This window comes from Neoarius graeffei, chromosome 23 (genome assembly GCF_027579695.1).
Source record: "Neoarius graeffei isolate fNeoGra1 chromosome 23, fNeoGra1.pri, whole genome shotgun sequence".
Taxonomy (NCBI): domain Eukaryota; kingdom Metazoa; phylum Chordata; class Actinopteri; order Siluriformes; family Ariidae; genus Neoarius; species Neoarius graeffei.
Genome location: NC_083591.1, coordinates 48610342 through 48631139, shown reverse-complemented (window position 1 = coordinate 48631139; position 20798 = coordinate 48610342). Strand labels below are relative to the sequence as shown.

The 20798-nt window shown below is 40.8% G+C and overlaps 1 protein-coding gene across 1 annotated transcript in view; it reads right to left on the bottom strand.

The window, feature by feature from the left end:
* cers4b (ceramide synthase 4b) overlaps nucleotides 1–20041 on the bottom strand; it is a 30374-nt gene extending 10333 nt beyond the window's left edge. The window contains exons 1-5 of the mRNA XM_060906305.1: nucleotides 19712–20041; nucleotides 13753–13917; nucleotides 4275–4392; nucleotides 1700–1818; nucleotides 1414–1471 (exon numbers count right to left, since the gene is read on the bottom strand). Of these exons, the coding sequence (XP_060762288.1) occupies nucleotides 1414–1471; nucleotides 1700–1818; nucleotides 4275–4392; nucleotides 13753–13916 (459 nt within the window). The 5' untranslated portion in view covers nucleotide 13917; nucleotides 19712–20041. The remainder of the gene's footprint in view (nucleotides 1–1413; nucleotides 1472–1699; nucleotides 1819–4274; nucleotides 4393–13752; nucleotides 13918–19711) is intronic.
* Between the last annotated feature and the right edge of the window lie 757 nt (nucleotides 20042–20798).

Here is a 20798-nt window from a genome sequence, read left to right as displayed (position 1 = left end):
TTCGCCCGTAGTCAGCTGGGATAGGCTCCAGCTTGCCTGCGACCCTGTAGAAGGATAAAGCGGCTAGAGATAATGAGATGAATGAGATGAGAATAACTGTAAACCCTACGTACAGAAATAACGAGAAAAAAACAACCAGAAGTAGAACTTCCAGCTATATCAGCATGATCTCTCAATTCAGGCTCTGATAGTTCCTCAATATCAGCTCAAATTTATAATTTTTTCCTCAACTAGAGATATGCATTTCTTTTCTTTTCTTTTTTTTTAAACTTCTGCTTCTACCTGCTCATGATATTTGCTCGTGAGTTTAACTGGTTCTTATTTACCAAATAGAAACAAACTACTAACCGATTGTAATTTAAATCACCACAACCGTGACCAGGCAATTACTAAGGATGCTGTAAACGAATCATACAGCATCACATATTAATGTTAATAAACAATCGCTCTTTGTCCTACAAGCTTCATATCTGACTGCTTGATTGTGCCTTCTGCACACACAGCTTTTCTTTTGTGTCCTGTGGGATCCCAGTCCCGATGTACATCTCTAGTTTCAATCAGATTCAACCTGTGAACCTTTTTTTTTTTTTAAATGTATATATTGTTTATGTAAGTGATTCAAGGGCCTGATGGAGCCATCAAACTAGATGAAAAGCGACCCATGACACATTACAATTTTATCAGAAATAATCAATAATGACTTTCTGGCAAAGCTTCCTGTTTGTATCTATATTCATGTCTGTTTAGAACACATTATCTGCTCATCTCATTATCTCTAGCCGCTTTATCCTGTCCTACAGGGTCGCAGGCAAGCTGGAGCCTATCCCAGCTGGCTACAGGCAAAAGGTAGGGTACATCCTGGACAAGTCACCAGGTCACCACATAGACAACCATTCACACCTACGGTCAATTTAGAGTCACCACTTAACCTAACCTGCATGTCTTTGGACTGTGGGGGAAACCGGAGCACCCAGAGGAAACCCACGCGGACAACATGCAAACTCCGCACAGAAAGGTTCTCGCTGGCCACAGGGCTCAAACCCGGACCTTCTTACTGTGAGGCGACAGAGCTAACCACTATACCACCGTGCCGCCCCATTAGCTGCTCATTCCAAATAATGTATTCATGTTTGTGGACAATCGTCTACCTGATAAACATTAATTGATCTTTGGCTCAGCCTTTGGCTGAAGCCTATAGAGGCACCTGTCTGTATGTGTATGTTTAACCAGGTTCGAGTGTGTTTAAGAATGTAAGATGGTCATTTGCATGCTGACAAAGGCTGAGCTCAGACCTGCACAGGTCTCTAGTTTTTAAAGAACTTCATCTATACAGAATGCATACAGTTCTGGTACAACTAGCAAATAACATGCTATGGACAACATGGCTACAAAATATCGCAATGACACACTTACATTGATTAGCGATGCGAGTCCACCAGTGAACGATATTAAGTAGAAGACAAACCTCCAGCTACAAAAGAAGATTAAAGAATTTTTGGACTTAAACATGGAGATTAAAGACCTAATGTATTTTATAACTGGTTATCATACCATTTGCATCACTATCACAAGCACACAGTCAAATGTTGTGTGACTTATATAAAAGATGCAGACATGTTGATCACTGCTACTAAGTGTGATATAAATACTAAGGCGGTTATTTTATATGAATACCCTTGAGTATTTTGTGTGAACACACCTTGCCTCACAGAACTTCTTGGTGTTACTGGGCCTGTCCTGATTTCGACGGTGGCGGAACCAGATCTCGACTTGTTTCTGGGTTAGGCCACTCTGCTTCATCAGACCACTGAGCTCATTCTGAAAAACAGTGAACAAAAACAGTCATTTGCTTTTATAACTTAACAGGTTTGGCATGTTGAGGCATGCTAGTTCTCTAAGCTATTAGATGGAAAGATACAGAGATGAAGCATCGCAAACAGATAAGGGGAAGTATCAAGTCCGTGCAGTTCTTGTATAGGTCATATGATTAACACATGCTGTAGTATTGCAAAATACTGTACTGAGGTTTGTTTTTTGTATTTTGAATTTAGTGCCAGCAACACATTCCAAAAAAAAGTTGGGACAGGGGCAACAAAAGAATGGAAAAGTTGTGTAATGTTAAAAATGTAATGTTAGGTTAAATGGTAACAAGTCAGTAACATGACTGGGTGTAAAAAGAGCATCCCAGAGAGGCGGAGTCTTTCAGAAGTAAAGATGGGGAGGGGTTCACCGCTCTGTGAAAGACTGCGTGGGCAAACAGTGCAACAATTTAAGAATAATGTTCCTCAATGTAAAATTGCAAAGAATTTGGGGATCACATCTACGGTACATAGTATCATTAAAAGATTCCGAGAATCTGGAGAAATCTCTGTATGCAAGTGACAAGGCTGAAAACCAACAATGGATGCCTGTGGTCTTCAGGCCCTCAGGCGACACTGCATTAAAAGCAGACACGTGTCTGTAGTGGAAATCACTGTTCGGGCTCAGGAACACTTCAGAAAACCATCGTCTGTGAAAACAGTTCAATACTGCATCCACAAATGCAAATTAAAACCATATATAAAAAATATCCAGAAACATCATCACTTTCTCTGGACCCGAGCTCTTTTATGAAGGACTGAGGCGAAGTGAAAAATTGTCCCGAGGTCTGACGAATCAAAAGCAGAAATTCTTTTTGGAAATCATGGACACCACGTCCTCCAGGCTAAAGAGGAGAGGGACCATCTGGCTTGTTATCAGTGCACAGTTCAAAAGCCAGCATCTATGATGGTATGAGGGTGCATTAGTGCACATGACATGGGTAACTTGTACATCTGGGAAGACATCATTAATGCTGAATGATACATACAAGTTTTGCGGCAACATGTTGCTATCCAGACAAAATCTTTATCAGGGAAGGCCTTGTTTATTTCAGCAAAACAAACCACATTCTGCATGTATTACAAATCCATGGTTCTTTTGTAAAAGAGTCCAGGTGCTAAACTGGCCTGCCTGCAGTCCAGACCTGTCTCTCATTGAAAACATTTGGTGCATTATGAAGTGCAAAATATGACATTGGAAAACCCAAACTGTTGAGCAAATGAAATTGTATATCAGGCAAAAATGGAACAACATTTCACTTTCAAAATACAGCAATTGGTCTCCTCAGTTCCCAAACATTTACAGCTTTGTTAAAAGTAGAGATGATGCAACCTAGTGCTAAAGTTGCCTCTGTCCCAACTTTTTTGAAATGTGTTGCTGGCATGAATTCAAAATGAGCACATATTTTTCAAAAAACAATAAAAATGTCTCCGTTTCAACATCTGGCATGTTGTCTTTGTACTATTTTCAATTAAATATAGGGTTTCTACAATTTGCAAACCATTGCATTGTTTTTATTTACGTTTTACACAGCATCTCAACTTTTGTGGAATTGGGGTTGTAGTAACAAGATGAAACCTTCTTGGAGCCATTTGTGTCCCCACAAGGATTCTCACCTCATGAAAAACAGCTACCTGCTTGGGAGGCTTGGGATTAACACATACTTTCCTCTGATGCAGCTGAAGCCAATTATCATGGCTTATTTTCTGAACTGACAATGACAGATCATATATACCAGCAGTGTGCTTGCAGAGTACTCATTTCTGAGGCCTAGTAGATGTTTATCAGCACATCACCTTGTATGACATGAACAGGCAAGCTAACTTTCCTAACGATCGTTCCTTTATTTACAGCAGTTTTACCATGTTGTGGATGACTTCAACATGGGTCTTGCCCTTTCCTCATGAAAATATTCTTGACTTTTTCCAGAATAACTTGTTACATTTTCCAAGCAATATTACATTTGATTGTGTAGCAACATTAAACGAGACATCTACTTGAGAAGCTGGGTTTGTGCAGAGTAAATTCACTCTACTATATTTTTAAAACAACAGATTTACAACATTGGTTGTAATGTTGTAATACTTTCTTATGTATTTAAATGAGTGCCTTTAATTTATATACATTCTCAAATTATCAACCTCTGATCATGTTTCATAATAAAACCTGAATGTGCATGCCAAAAACAGGGTCTTGGGTAGCTCAAACTCTGACTCTAGATACAGCTCAGGAAAAAGTTATCATGGTGTGAGCATCCATAATTGTTTGTAAAGCGACATGCATTTTTTTTCCAGGAAGAAGGTATGCAAAACTACATGAGCCACCTGGGACGTCGCACATGCTGACTTGATGAACAATACATCTTTTGTGTGTGTGTGTGTGTGTGTGTGTGTGTTTATTTTCCCAGAGCTCACCGGTGCAGGTTGTCTGCAGTGTTTTGTGTAAAAGGCCTCCAGGCTTGGGGCATGTGAGGCTGATAAGCGGACCTTGTCTTTCACCCCTAGCCGTCTGCTCAGAGGAACAGCTATCCTCCTAAATAAAAAACAGCATATTTCTTAGTAAAGAAATAAATAAGAAACACATACATGCAAGCTCTTAATTTCAAGGGCTCTTATTGGATCAAATATGGACACTTTTTTTCTGGTATATAAAGGTTTGAAAATGCATCATTATCTACAAGGTGTGGCATGTGAGATTACCATTTTGTGTGTGTGTGTGTGTCTACATGACATTAATTAGACCCAGGAAAGATGAGATCAAACATGGGTGAGAGGGACAAATTGATCAGATGATACCTCACATCCTCTCAGATTACGGTCAGCTGCGACAACAACAAAGTCACATCTTACACGCGTGCACATACACATGCATGCACAGACACTTTATCTGTATGCCTGCCTGCTGCTGTATGTTGATTCAGCATCTCATGCACTCCCTGTGTTCTGGTCCCCTGAGCCAGCATTGGGACAATCACACAACCCTACAGACCAACAGTCAGCTCTGCTCTCCTCTCTTCACAAAACAACAAGGTGCTGTTACGGTACATACCAGCATATGGCTAATAGGCTAAGAGACAAGGCCAAAAAAAGAAAAAAAAATTACTTTACTAAATGGACTAAGCTCATCAGTCTGCTTTAACTGTAACAAAAATGCTTTAATTTTCCAGTATCTTTAAAAGCTTGGAAAGGAACTGCAACCAAATTATTTTCTAATCTGTTACTGTAACCGTGTTTTGAAGTCTAGACTTGTTTTTAGTGGTAATTGAAAGCCGACACACCCACTTTCGCGCTCTCGGGATTTTTACAGTTGTAGGAGCCTGTAAACATCCTGAATTCCGGTCACGGAACTAGTCAATATGCCTTCCCTTTTCTCTTTGAGGACTAGCTTTTCTTCCATCTTCAAGAACAGCCGACAATACCTACAGTGGTGCTTGAAAGTTTGTGAACCCTTTAGAATTTTCTATATTTCTGCATAAATATGACCTAAAACATCATCAGATTTTCACACAAGTCCTAAAAGTAGATAAAGAGAACCCAGTTAAACAAATGAGACAAAAATATTATACTTGGTCATTTATTTATTGAGGAAAATGATCCAATATTACATATCTGTGAGTGGCAAAAGTATGTGAACCTCTAGGATTAGCAGTTAATTTGAAGGTGAAATTAGAGTCAGGTGTTTTCCATCAATGGGATGACAATCAGGTGTGAGTGGGCACCCTGTTTTATTTAAAGAACAAGGATCTATCAAAGTCTGATCTTCACAACACATGTTTGTGGAAGTGTATCATGGCATGAACAAAGGAGATTTCTGAGGACCTCAGAAAAAGCGTTGTTGATGCTCATCAGGCTGGAAAAGGTTACAAAACCATCTCTAAAGAGTTTGGACTCCACCAATCCACAGTCAGACAGATTGTGTACAAATGGAGGAGATTCAAGACCATTGTTACCCTCCCCAGGAGTGGTTGACCAACAAAGATCACTCCAAGAGCAAGGCGTGTAATAGTCGGCGAGGTCACAAAGGACCCCAGGGTAACTTCTAAGCAACTGAAGGCCTCTCTCACATTGGCTAATGTTAATGTTCATGAGTCCACCATCAGCAGAACACTGAACAACAATGGTGTGCATGGCAGGGTTACAAGGAGAAAGCCAGTGCTCTCCAAAAAGAACATTGCTGCTCGTCTGCAGTTTGCTAAAGATCACGTGGACAAGCCAGAAGGCTATTGGAAAAAATTTTGTGGACGGATGAGAACAAAATAGAACTTTTTGGTTTAAATGAGAAGCGTTATGTTTGGAGAAAGGAAAACACTGCATTCCAGCATAAGAACCTTATCCCATCTGTGAAACATGGTGGTGGTAGTGTCATGGTTTGGGCCTGTTTTGCTGCATCTGGGCCAGGACGGCTTGCCATCATTGATGGAACAATGAATTCTGAATTATACCAGTGAATTCTAAAGGAAAATGTCAGGACATCTGTCCATGACCTGAATCTCAAGAGAAGGTGGGTCATGCAGCAAGACAACGACCCTAAGCACACAAGTCGCTCTCCTAAAGAATGGTTAAAGAAGAATAAAGTTAATGTTTTGGAATGGCCAAGTCAAAGTCCTGACCTTAATCCGATGGAAATGTTGTGGAAGGACCTGAAGCGAGCAGTTCATGTGAGGAAACCCACCAACGTCCCAGAGTTGAAGCTGTTCTGTACGGAGGAATGGGCTAAAATTCCTCCAAGCCGGTGTGCAGGACTGATCAACAGTTACCGCAAACGTTTAGTTGCAGTTATTGCTGCACAAGGGGGTCACACCAGATACTGAAAGCAAAGGTTCACATACTTTTGCCACTCACAGATATGTAATATTGGATCATTTTCCTCAATAAATAAATGACCAAGTATAATATTTTTGTCTCATTTGTTTAACTGGGTTCTCTTTATCTACTTTTAGGACTTGTGTGAAAATCTGATGATGTTTTAGGTCATATTTATGCAGAAATATAGAAAATTCTAAAGGGTTCACAAACTTTCAAGCACCACTATAGGCCAAAATTATACAGCCTGTAACTGAGCGAGCTTCTGTTTTGGAGAATGAGAACTTCCACAGGTAAATCAAATACAGGTAGGTGATACAGTATGTAAGGATAGAGACTGTAAAGTCACAGTAATTTGCACTAGCTTTTACAAACCGAGACGTGGTCACCGTACCCTATAGCTCCAGAACGGTAATTGATAGAGAATGACGCTTGGTGAGGAAAGGTTGTGTCCTGTCGCGCTGAACAAAATAAAAAGAAACTGATTGAAAAAAAAACATGAAAATTGACAGAGTTAAAGGAGAACTGAAGGCAAATTTTTTATTATCAAAATTCTATTTATCTCATTCTATTAAATATAGGAATGCATTTTTGATAGCTATTTTGTCACTGCTATAGCAAGTTATGAGTGTTTGAAATATGCTATGTAATATATCAGTCCATATGTCAAAGCAATGGCCGTAAACGAGATTCGTTGAGACCTGTGCGAGACATCGTAGAACGGAAGTAAAACATACAGCGGAAATCAAAGTGACCAACATCTGCCAGCGTTGTCAAAAGACGCGCACGCCCTCTTTTGAATGCTGACGTAATCAAGCCGGAAGTTTTGTTTGTTTTGATAGCAATCAGGAAAGTTTGAAAAAAGTAGGCAGTAATCGTCATTTAAACTCATTTTTGTGCAATATTTCGTTTGGAAAACAGTTTTCAAAATGGCGGCACTGACACCCGGCTGACACTTCACGTTTCGAAGTCTCGCACAAGTCTCATGAACATCGCATGGATAAGTGACGCCTGCCGTGGACCAAACGAACTAAATTCAACACGGCTAAAAACTGAATAAGCGAATAAGTAGAATATTTAATTGCAATTAGTTGCCAATACGAGTCACGATATAAGGTTACTAAAACCAAAAACGTAATTGAATAACACATTAATTAAGAAATAAAGCAAGTTTAAAAATGACTTCAGTTCCCCTTTAAAATTGATTGAAAAAAAGCCTGTTTTCCACAGATCATTCCATTTCTGTGATCTGGATCGCCACCAAAAATCACAACAATGTAATTCAGCCCAGCGGTATTCTTCATGTGAAATTTGGTAATGATTGGTTGAAAACTAGGCGGCACGGTGGTGTAGTGGTTAGCACTGTCGCCTCACAGCAAGAAGGTCCTGGGTTTAAGTCCAGTGGCCGACAAGGTCCTTTCTGTGTGGAGTTTGCATGTTCTCCCTGTGTCTGTGTGGGTTTCCTCTGGGTGCTCCGGTTTCTCCCACAGTTCAAAGATATGCAGGTTAGGTTAATTGGTGACTCTAAATTGACCGTAGGTGTGAATGTGAGTGTGAATGGTTGTTTATCTCTATGTGTCAGCCCTGTGATGATCTGGCGACTTGTCCAGGGTGTACCCTGCCTCTCACCCATAGTCAGCTGTGATAGGCTCCGGCTTGCCTGTGAGCTGGAGTCTATCTCAAAAGGCTCCAGCTCGCAGGCAAGATGGAGCCTATCACAGCTGAAGCAAAGACTCATTATTACAATTAAGTAAATTTTTTCCTATAACTTCATGTCCTGGTGTTTTTTTTTAACCAATAAATACATTTTTTAAAATTTAATCACCATTTATAATTGCATTTAATGTTAATGTCCATGAGACAAGTTTGCATTAACATTTACTGCAGCCATAAACAGTCATTTCTTCTCTTTTTTTGCAGCTTATCATGTTATCAGAATGCGCAAAGTTCCCAAAGACGTGCTTGCGATGGAAAACTTGCAGTTACAAACCGCTGACACTGGAGACTCCTTCCAATGATTAGATGTTTTTATCTGCTAACTACCAAGACATTTTATGGATCTATTATCAGCTTCAGATTATGTGGAAAATCTGCCATATGCTCCATAAAGTGTTACTATAGAAACAACTATTTACAATGAGTGCACTAATATAAACCTGTGATGCTTTTTAGCTACAACTATTGTTATTGCTGCTGTTATAGAAAATTAATCAACACATTCTGACTAATCAGATTTGAGAATTGAACAGCACTGCAGTCCAAGATATCAATTAATGCAGTACGTTGTGAGAATATTCTCTTGTGAGAATATCATGGGCATCCTTGTATACGTTGTATACGTATATGCTATTACATTTCCTTACATTCATTTTCATATAGCTAATTATTGTACAATTTTTAAAATAAATACAGTACAGTTTTCATATTGTTATACTACTACATGTCATGATACATTATTATGAATATATTACCTTCGCCAACCCCATGATTCAGCATACCTGCTCTAATCCACCTGTGCATTAATAGAATGAGATGTGAGGTCTACATCCACAGCTACTGTTCTAAAGAGTGTGTCAAAATGGAGTAATGGTTTGCTTTTTGTCATAGTAATTATTATATCCCTTTTCAAAAAATTCCCGTGCAGGGATTGGCCAAGGATAGCTCACATGATATAAAATAGTTCCACCACTGATTAAGCAATGTATCTCGTGATGTCAAAAATAAAAAAAAAATGGATATGGTGTGAATCAGTCATGTTATATCCTGAATATACCATGAACTGATGTCACAATTTCAAGCTTTATAGTCGACTCGAGTCACAGCTGTGGCTCTGCGAGCATTTCTGTGTATGTAGATCTACATACAGTGGTGCTTGAAAGTTTGTGAACCCTTTAGAATTTTCTATATTTCTGCATAAATATGACCTAAAACATCATCAGATTTTCACACAAGTCCTAAAAGTAGATAAAGAGAACCCAGTTAAACAAATGAGACAAAAATATTATACTTGGTCATTTATTTATTGAGGAAAATGATCCAATATTACATATCTGTGAGTGGCAAAAGTATGTGAACCTCTAGGATTAGCAGTTAATTTGAAGGTGAAATTAGAGTCAGGTGTTTTCAATCAATGGGATGACAATCAGGTGTGAGTGGGCACCCTGTTTTATTTAAAGAACAGGGATCTATCAAAGTCTGATCTTCACAACACATGTTTGTGGAAGTGTATCATGGCATGAACAAAGGAGATTTCTGAGGACCTCAGAAAAAGCGTTGTTGATGCTCATCAGGCTGGAAAAGGTTACAAAACCATCTCTAAAGAGTTTGGACTCCACCAATCCACAGTCAGACAGATTGTGTACAAATGGAGGAGATTCAAGACCATTGTTACCCTCCCTAGGAGTGGTTGACCAACAAAGATCACTCCAAGAGCAAGGCGTGTAATAGTCGGCGAGGTCACAAAGGACCCCAGGGTAACTTCTAAGCAACTGAAGGCCTCTCTCACATTGGCTAATGTTAATGTTCATGAGTCCACCATCAGGAGAACACTGAACAACAATGGTGTGCATGGCAGGGTTGCAAGGAGAAAGCCACTGCTCTCCAAAAAGAACATTGCTGCTCGTCTGCAGTTTGCTAAAGATCACGTGGATAAGCCAGAAGGCTATTGGAAAAAATTTTGTGGACAGATGAGAACAAAATAGAACTTTTTGGTTTAAATGAGAAGCGTTATGTTTGGAGAAAGGAAAACACTGCATTCCAGCATAAGAACCTTATCCCATCTGTGAAACATGGTGGTGGTAGTATCATGGTTTGGGCCTGTTTTGCTGCATCTGGGCTAGAACAGCTTGCCATCATTGATGGAACAATGAATTCTGAATTATACCAGTGAATTCTAAAGGAAAATGTCAGGACATCTGTCCATGACCTGAATCTCAAGAGAAGGTGGGTCATGCAGCAAGACAACGACCCTAAGCACACAAGTCGTTCTACCAAAGAATGGTTAAAGAAGAATAAAGTTAATGTTTTGGAATGGCCAAGTCAAAGTCCTGACCTTAATCCGATGGAAATGTTGTGGAAGGACCTGAAGCGAGCAGTTCATGTGAGGAAACCCACCAACATCCCAGAGTTGAAGCTGTTCTGTACGGAGGAATGGGCTAAAATTCCTCCAAGCCGGTGTGCAGGACTGATCAACAGTTACCGCAAACGTTTAGTTGCAGTTATTGCTGCACAAGTGGGTCACACCAGATACTGAAAGCAAAGGTTCACATACTTTTGCCACTCACAGATATGTAATATTGGGTCATTTTCCTCAATAAATAAATGACCAAGTATAATATTTTTGTCTCATTTGTTTAACTGGGTTCTCTTTATCTACTTTTAGGACTTGTGTGAAAATCTGATGATGTTTTAGGTCATGTTTATGCAGAAATATAGAAAATTCTAAAGGGTTCACAAACTTTCAAGCACCACTGTATGATCATGCCTAGCAAGACAGAGTTAGACCTCCAATATATTTTTTGAGGTTTATTTCTACAACCCTGATTCCAAAAAAGTTGGGACAAAGTACAAATTGTAAATAAAAACGGAATGCAATAATTTACAAATCTCAAAAACTGATATTGTATTCACAATAGAACATAGACAACATATCAAATGTCAAAAGTGAGACATTTTGAAATTTCATGCCAAATATTGGCTCATTTGAAATTTCATGACAGCAACACATCTCAAAAAAGTTGGGACAGGGGCAATAAGAGGCTGGAAAAGTTAAAGGTACAAAAAAGGAACAGCTGGAGGACCAAATTGCAACTCATTAGATCAATTGGCAATAGGTCATTAACATGACTGGGTATAAAAAGAGCATCATGGAGTGGCAGCGGCTCTCAGAAGTAAAGATGGGAAGAGGATCACCAATCCCCCTAATTCTCCACCGACAAATAGTGGAGCAATATCAGAAAGGAGTTCGACAGTGTAAAATTGCAAAGAGTTTCAACATATCATCATCTGCAGTGCATAATATCATCAAAAGATTCAGAGAATCTGGAAGAATCTCTGTGCATAAGGGTCAAGGCCGGAAAACCATACTGGGTGCCCGTGATCTTCGGGCCCTTAGACGGCACTGCATCACATACAGGCATGCTTCTGTATTGGAAATCACAAAATGGGCTCAGGAATATTTCCAGAGAACATTATCTGGGAACACAATTCACCATGCCATCCGCCGTTGCCAGCTAAAACTCTATAGTTCAAAGAAGAAGCCGTATCTAAACATGATCCAGAAGCGCAGACATCTTCTCTGGGCCAAGGCTCATTTAAAATGGACTGTGGCAAAGTGGAAAACTGTTCTGTGGTCAGACGAATCAAAATTTGAAGTTCTTTATGGAAATCAGGGACGCCGTGTCATTCGGACGAAACAGGAGAAGGACGACCCAAGTTGTTATCAGCGCTCAGTTCAGAAGCCTGCGTCTCTGATAGTATGGGGTTGCATTATGGGGCTTTTCCACTACCAACGCGGCTGAGTCGGGCTGAGCCGTGCCGTGCTGAGTTGGGCTGAGTCGAGCTGAGTGGGGCTGTTGGCATTGCATTTCGACTACAACCACGCTGAACCGTGCTGGCTGGAAGTGGGTGGACACATCAGGTGGAGTTAGCGAAAGTGGGTGGACGTCACGTGATGTCGTTAGGCGGCGCAAACAGTGACATCAGTGACCTTTTAAGCGGTAATCTCACGACCCGGATAGTAAACAATAAACATGGAGGACATGGAGTCGTTAGTGTTGCTGGTCTTGGTGCTGTGGCTTGTTGTCACCGACAACGCCAACAGATACTGGCAAGAGCGTATAGATGAGACGAGGCGCATAATTTGTCGTAATTCTTCTTCTTCCGGGTTTACGGTGTTTACAGATGGTGGTTCCCAGTGTGCTCGCGGGGCGTGTGTGGGCATGTGAGGACACTCCTCCTCACCAATCAGTGCATAGGGGAGTGTCTCCTCACACCCCTAGCCCCACTCAGCTCGGTTTGGCTCAGTTCAGCCTCACTCCAAAACCGTGCGAGTTTTGGGTGCTGAGTAAGGCTGAAGTGAGCTGAGTCGTGCTGCTCTGGGGTAGTCAAAACGCGAGCCGTGTTGGGCTGAAGTGAGCTGAAGTGAGCTGAAGTGAGCTGAAAAAGGGTAATGGAAAAGGCCCATTAGTGCGTGTGGCATGGGCAGCTTACACATCTGGAAAGACACCATCAATGCTGAAAGGTATATCCAGGTTCTAGAGCAACATATGCTCCCATCCAGACGACGTCTCTTTCAGGGAAGACCTTGCATTTTCCAACATGACAATGCCAAACCACACACTGCATCAATTACAGCATCATGGCTGCGTAGAAGAAGGGTCCGGGTACTGAACTGGCCAGCCTGCAGTCCAGATCTTTCACCCATAGAAAACATTTGGCACATCATAAAACGGAAGATACGACAAAAAAGACCTAAGACAGTTGAGCAACTAGAATCCTACATTAGACAAGAATGGGTTAACATTCCTATCCCTAAACTTGACCAACTTGTCTCCTCAGTCCCCAGACGTTTACAGACTGTTGGAAAGAGAAAAGGGGATGTCTCACAGTGGTAAACATGGCCTTGTCCCAACTTTTTTGAGATGTGTTGTTGTCATGAAATTTAAAATCACCTAATTTTTCTCTTTAAATGATACATTTTCTCAGTTTAAACATTTGATATGTCATCTATGTTCTATTCTGAATAAAATATGGAATTTTGAAACTTCCACATCATTGCATTCCGTTTTTATTTACAATTTGTACTTTGTCCCAACTTTTTTGGAATCGGGGTTGTAATTCTTCATAGTTAACGCTTTTAGTTTGGAATTTTTTGATGAAGGATATAAATCAAATATACCATGCACTGAGAGGCACCAGTAATTATGGATTCTCTTTGGTGACTGGCATAGTACTATTTTCTTCAGGGCTGCACTCCTCATTTCAGAGAATCCATAACTTTAACCGGAGCCTCTCAGTGCATGGTATATTTGATTACTGTAGTACAGTAGTATGCAGCTTTGGACAAGAACATGTAGACGGCAGAGGTCACCTCTCAAAAACCTTTCGCAGGCCAATGTAGCCCAGTGCTAGGGGCAGCGAGATGAGCAGGTCCCAGGGAAGTGGAGAACCCTCCACCTGCTCCAAATCCTTCCAGCTAATTCCAGGGGGAAGCCAGTACTCCTCCCTCCACAACCACTTATCAATCAGCTCCATGCTGTGGGTGGAGAGAACAATGGAGATGAATAAGGAAATGTCAGCATCTAATCAAATCAACCCAAGCTATGGGGAAGCCATGGTCTAATGGTTAGAGAGGCAGCTTTAGGACCAAAAGGTTGCTGGTTCAATTCCCTAGACCAGCAGTTGAGTAAGGCACCTAACCCCCAACTGCTCCCCAGGCTGCTCTGGGTATGTTGTACATTGCTCTGGATAAGAGTGTCTTCTAAATACCTGCAGAGGTGGACACAGAACAGTTTCTTCCCTCAGGCTGTCTCTGTGATGAACAGCTAAAATCCAGATTCATATATCAGTAATATCACTTGTAAAATATCTGAACACTTATACTGTCATTCGGTACACACTGTATACTTTATATTTATTTAACTATTCCATACTTGACTTACCTGGATTACTTTGCACTATGCACCTATTTTGTTGTTGTTGTTGTTTGCTTGTTTGTTTGTTTTGTGTATACGCTTTTTTATCTGTTTTGTACTCTGAGAGCTAAGTGAACTGGAGTCAAATTCCTCATGTGTGTCCACATACCTGGCAATAAAAGTGTTTCTGATTCTGATTTAAGTCAAAGTACAGATCCCACTTGTCAAATGTTACTCTGATATAAGTGACAATTGTACACTTAAGTTAAAGTACTGAAGTACTTGCTTTTAAAAATACTTAAGTATTAACAGTACATTTTCTGTCAACGCATTGTTGTATTATTGCCACAACGCTTACAAAACCTAATGGCGTTACCAAAGACAGGAATGTGAATTCACAAAATGAACACATGCTGTGCCATCATGGCGGTTTAACGTTAAGCTAGCTAGTCAGTGAAACTCCACCTGACATGCTAGCAAACTCTTTTCAAACTCGAAATCATATTGGATAGCTAACGCTACTAGAAAAGAAAGATTTCTACATTCTGTTTATTTGGGAAGATTATGCTAAAACATATTTCTGAAAGGACTTCAGATAATTAACGTTATTCATATTAGCATAACTCCGTTTTTACATGCTAACTAACAGTGTCCAAGTTAACTCGCTATGTGTTATCGTTAGCCGTGGACAAGGCTATGACAACTTGGCGGGCAAATCTATAGAAAGTCATTTGACTAACCAGACTGCATAGCTATTGCAACGTTATCGCTAGCTCTAAAAGCACAGACAACTTCGTTGCAAGCTTTCTCTTGGAATAAAATGTTTACATCCCTCAATATGCTTCCGCAGGTCAGATGGCAAGTTTTTGTAGGCCGTGATGTGGTTAGTTTTTGGCAAACAAAGCAAACATTTAAAAGGAAATTAATCTTTAATCCTTTCAGAAAACTGCAACATGGGTTCTAGCTATAGCTGTGAGTGTGTGCATTCTCCAGAACATCCGCCTTCTTCCATTCTGCCATCAATTGATCATGTAAAATAACGCTGTTGAGAAATCATTGAACTTGATTTTATACAGTCTGTGGACGTGACGTGACCCTAGTGATTACTGATAGACTGTCTCAGTGTCACCTGAGAAAAAAACAATCACGTTTTAGAAAAAAAAAAAAGAAAAAACATCCATTTTCAAAGCCACTTCATAGTAACGAGTAACGAGGACCTTGATAGAAATGTAGTGGAGTGAAAAGTACAATATTTGTCTTTCAAATGTAGTGAAGTTAAAGTCATAAGTTTCCAAAAAAATTATAACTCAAGTACAGATACTCAAAAATTGTACTTAAGTACAGTACTCAAGTAAATGTACTTCATTACTGTCCACCTCTGGAGGTTAAAGTAAAACCTTGTGGTGGTGAGTTAGTTGATATAGCTAGCTAGTAGGCTAGCATACTCACTACCCTGAGAAAACAGATTTTACACACACAAGAAAGAGAGATGGGTTTTTTTCCTTATAAAATTTGTTAGAAAGACTTTGGCTCTAGGCTCCAGCTTGCCTGCAACCCTGTAGAAGGATAAAGCGTCTAGAGATAATGAGATGAGATGAGACTTTGGCTCTTTCAAGATGGCCATTAATGTCAAACATGTATTTATTAAGTAGTTTAAAAGTAGATTTAAACATGACCTCCCACTATCTCCCATTTCTACCTCATGAAATGACGTAGTTGCTAATTGGCACTGACGTGAAGGGTTTTTTTTTCATTTGATTAATTAACTCGCTTGTGACAACTAAAAAAAACAGAAATATATTAAATTTATTTGCCTACATGCAGAAAAACATTGAGTAAGTCATGTATGGAAATTGAGGAGTTTAGAATTAAACCGAAATCATATATATATAGGGGTGGCACGGGGTTCGAGCCCAGCGGCCAGCGAGGGCCTTTCTGTGTGGAGTTTACATGTTCTCCTCATGTCTGTGTGGGTTTCCTCTGGGTGCTCCGGTTTCCCCCAAAGGCATGCAGGTTAGGCTAATTAGTGGCTCTAAATTGACCGTAGGTGTGAGTGTGAATGGTTGTTTGTCTCTGTGTCAGCCCTGCAATAACCTGGTGACTTGTCCAGGGTGTACCCCGTCTCTCACCCATAGTCAGCTTGGATAGGCTCCAGCTTGCCTGCGACCCTGTAGAACATGACAAGCGGCTACAGATAATGGATGTATATACAACCCCGATTCCAAAAAAGTTGGGACAAACTACAAATTGTAAATAAAAACGGAATGCAATAATTTACAAATCTCAAAAACTGATATTGTATTCACAATAGAACGTAGGCAACATATCAAATGCCGAAAGTGAGACATTTTGAAATTTCATGCCAAATATTGGCTCATTTGAAATTTCATGACAGCAACACATCTCAAAAAAGTTGGGACAGGGGCAATAAGAGGCTGGAAAAGTTAAAGGTACAAAAAAGGAACAGCTGGTGGACCAAATTGCAACTCATTAGGTCAATTGGCAATAGGTCATTAACATGACTGGGTAAAAAAAGAGCATCTTGGAGTGGCAGCGGCTCTCAGAAGTAAAGATGGGAAGAGGATCACCAATCCCCCTAATTCTGCGCCGACAAATAGTGGAGCAATATCAGAAAGGAGTTCGACAGTGTAAAATTGCAAAGAGTTTGAACATATCATCATCTACAGTGCATAATATCATCAAAAGATTCAGAGACTCTGGAAGAATCTCTGTGCGTAAGGGTCAAGGCCGGAAAACCATACTGGGTGCCCGTGATCTTCGGGCCCGTAGACGGCACTGCATCACATACAGGCATGCTTCTGTATTGGAAATCACAAAATGGGCTCAGGGACATTTCCAGAGAACATTATCTGTGAACACAATTCACCATGCCATCCGCCGTTGCCAGCTAAAACTCTATAGTTCAAAGAAGAAGCTGTATCTAAACATGATCCAGAAGCGCAGACGTCTTCTCTGGGCCAAGGCTCATTTAAAATGGACTGTGGCAAAGTGGAAAACTGTTCTGTGGTCAGACGAATCAAAATGTGAAGTTCTTTATGGAAATCAGGGACGCCGTGTCATTCGGATGAAAGAGGAGAAGGACGACCCAAGTTGTTATCAGCGCTCAGTTCAGAAGCCTGCATCTCTGATGGTATGGGGTTGCATTAGTGCATGTGGCATGGGCAGCTTACACATCTGGAAAGACACCATCAATGCTGAAAGGTATATCCAGGTTCTAGAGCAACATGTGCTCCCATCCAGATGACGTCTCTTTCAGGGAAGACCTTGCATTTTCCAACATGACAATGCCAAACCACATACTGCATCAATTACAGCATCATGGCTGTGTAGAAGAAGGGTCCGGGTACTGAACTGGCCAGCCTGCAGTCCAGATCTTTCACCCATAGAAAACATTTGGCGCATCATAAAACGGAAGATACGACAAAAAAGACCGAAGACAGTTGAGCAACTAGAATCCTACATTAGACAAGAATGGGTTAACATTCCTATCCCTAAACTTGAGCAACTTGTCTCCTCAGTCCCCAGACATTTACAGACTGTTGGAAAGAGAAAAGGGGATGTCTCACAGTGGTAAACATGGCCTTGTCCCAACTTTTTTGAGATGTGTTGTTGTCATGAAATTTAAAATCACCTAATTTTTCTCTTTAAATGATACATTTTCTCAGTTTAAACATTTGATATGTCATCTATGTTCTATTCTGAATAAAATATGGAATTTTGAAACTTCCACATCATTGCATTTCGTTTTTATTTACAATTTGTATTTTGTCCCAAATTTTTTGGAATCGGGGTTGTATATACATCCATTATTATTAAGCTAGATCCCATCCCAGCTGACTATAGGCAAGAGATGAGATACACCCTGGACAAGTCACCAGGTCATCACAGGGCTAACACAGAGACAAACAACCATTCACACCTACGGTCAATTTAGAGCCACCAATTAACCTAACCTGCATGTCTTTGGACTGTTGGGGAAACCGGAGCACCCGGAGAAAACCCACGCAGACACGGGGAGAACATGCAAACTCCACACAGAAAGGCCCCCGCCGGCCGCTGGGCTCGAACCCAGAACCTTCTTGCTGTGAGGCGACCGTGCTAACCACTACACCACCGTGGCAGAAAAGCCAAACGTAAACCATCATTAACACCTAAACAGAAGAAAACAAGGTTCCAGTGGGCTAAAGAGAAGCAGTCATGGACTGTGGATGATCGGATGAAAGTGATATTCCGTGATGAATCACGAATCTGCATTGGCCGAGGAGATGATGCTGGAAGTTTTGTTTGGTGCCGTTCCAATGAAACATAAAGATGACCGTCTGGGAAAAAACCCCAAGCAAATTTCCAGTCATTGATGATATGCGGTTGGATGTTAGGTAAAGGACCGGGGGAGATTGCAGTCGTTAATTACCTCTACAGTAAATGCAAGGTGTACATTGAAATTTTGGACACTTTTCTCATTCAATCAATTGAAAGTACTTTTGGTGATGATGAAGTCATTTTTCAGGATATCTATCTATCTAGGCGGCACGGTGGTGTAGTGGTTAGCGCTGTCGCCTCACAGCAAGAAGGTCCTGGGTTCGAGCCCCGGGGCCGGCGAGGGCCTTTCTGTGTGGAGTTTGCATGTTGTCCGCGTGGGTTTCCTCCGGGTGCTCCGGTTTCCCCCACAGTCCAAAGACATGCAGGTTAGGTTAACTGGTGACTCTAAATTGACCGTAGGTGTGAATGGTTGCTGTGTCTATGTGTCAGCCCTGTGATGACCTGGCGACTTGTCCAGGGTGTACCCCGCCTTTCGCCCGTAGTCAGCTGGGATAGGCTCCAGCTTGCCTGCGACCCTGTAGAAGGATAAAGCGGCTAGAGATAATGAGATGAGATGAGATCTATCTATCTATGCAGAGAGAGAGAGGTAGTCTGTTGCCATAATTATATTCTAAGCAGCCATTTTGGGGGTCACTAATGCAATTTGTTTGTGTAGGACAGATCATCTTTTGTTCTCGTTTTTCTTAATAACAGATCCATTTCAACGACTGTGAACGCAACAGTACATTACACACAACCCCACCGAAATGAAGGGATAAGAGCCCTGTGTCCAGAGATGTGTGAAGGTCAGAGCCTCTGTCATGTTCCTTCTGACGAGCCATTAGACGGTGAAAACACTTAAAAGCGACTCACTGCTACAAAGTATCATCTAATACTTAATATAACCTGTCCGATCAGTCCAATCAATAGCGAATATCTAATATTTCCTCGGTGTCACGTGTGCGAATGATATGTAGCCTACATTCTGTCAGGCTCTGAAAACACTGGATACATTACAACCTAATTACAGATATATTACTCACTATTTAGCATATCTCATTTGACTGTGATATACAGTATCAGCACCGAGACTACCTGGGGATGTTTTCCAGCGGTGTGTCCTCCGCCGTCCAGACTGCAGAGACAGAGACACAAACAGGGCTGATCAAGTGCGGCTGCTGCGCAGCGGTGCGTGAGTTGCTCGGGTACTGACAGGCGATTCACCAAAGGAATCGGTTCTTTTGAACGGCACTTTTTTAAACGCGAGTCGAGCAAGACTGAATCATCTCGATGGGCTGGAACCTGTTCTTCCTCATACACTGCACTCACAATGCATCAGTGTCTCAATAGAATTCATATCCTTCGACACATTTCTATCACACGTGTGTGTGTGTGTTTATAGTGCTTATAATCATATAATGTAATCGTATAATTTATAATTACCGGTAGGTACCTTTTTATGATAATTAGCCAGTCCTCCAAGAAAACAAATTATCCAAACTGAAAGTAACCCACAAACTTCAAACACAGAAGATAAGCTTGTCTTAATTAATGGCTCTATGGCTATTGTGACTCAAATGAATCAGAATGTCCGAGCAAAAGGAATCGAATCAGAGAAGTGAGTCACAATTTACATCATTACCGTCTGACTGCAGGAGCGCTGCGTTAAGGTGGAGAAGAAAAAAAAACCACATGCACGCACCTTTCCGAGATCAGGGTTGCCAGATTTACATGTATGTTTTTTACAGTTGAAAGTTTGTGAACTCTTTAGAATGTTCTATATTTCTGCATAAATATGACCTAAAACATCATCAGATTTTCACACAAGTCCTAAAAGTAGATAAAGAGAACCAAATGAGACAAAAATATTATACTTGGTCATTTATTTATTGAGGAAAATGATCCAATATTACATATCTGTGAGTGGCAAAAGTATGTGAACCTTTGCTTTCAGTATCTGGTGTGACCCCCTTGTGCAGCAATAACTGCAACTAAACGTTTACGGTAACTGTTGATCAGTCCTGCACACCGGCTTGGAGGAATTTTAGCCCATTCCTCCGTACAGAACAGCTTCAACTCTGGGATGTTGGTGGGTTTCCTCACATGAACTGCTCGCTTCAGGTCCTTCCACAACATTTCGATTGGATTAAGGTCAGGACTTTGACTTGGCCATTCCAAAACA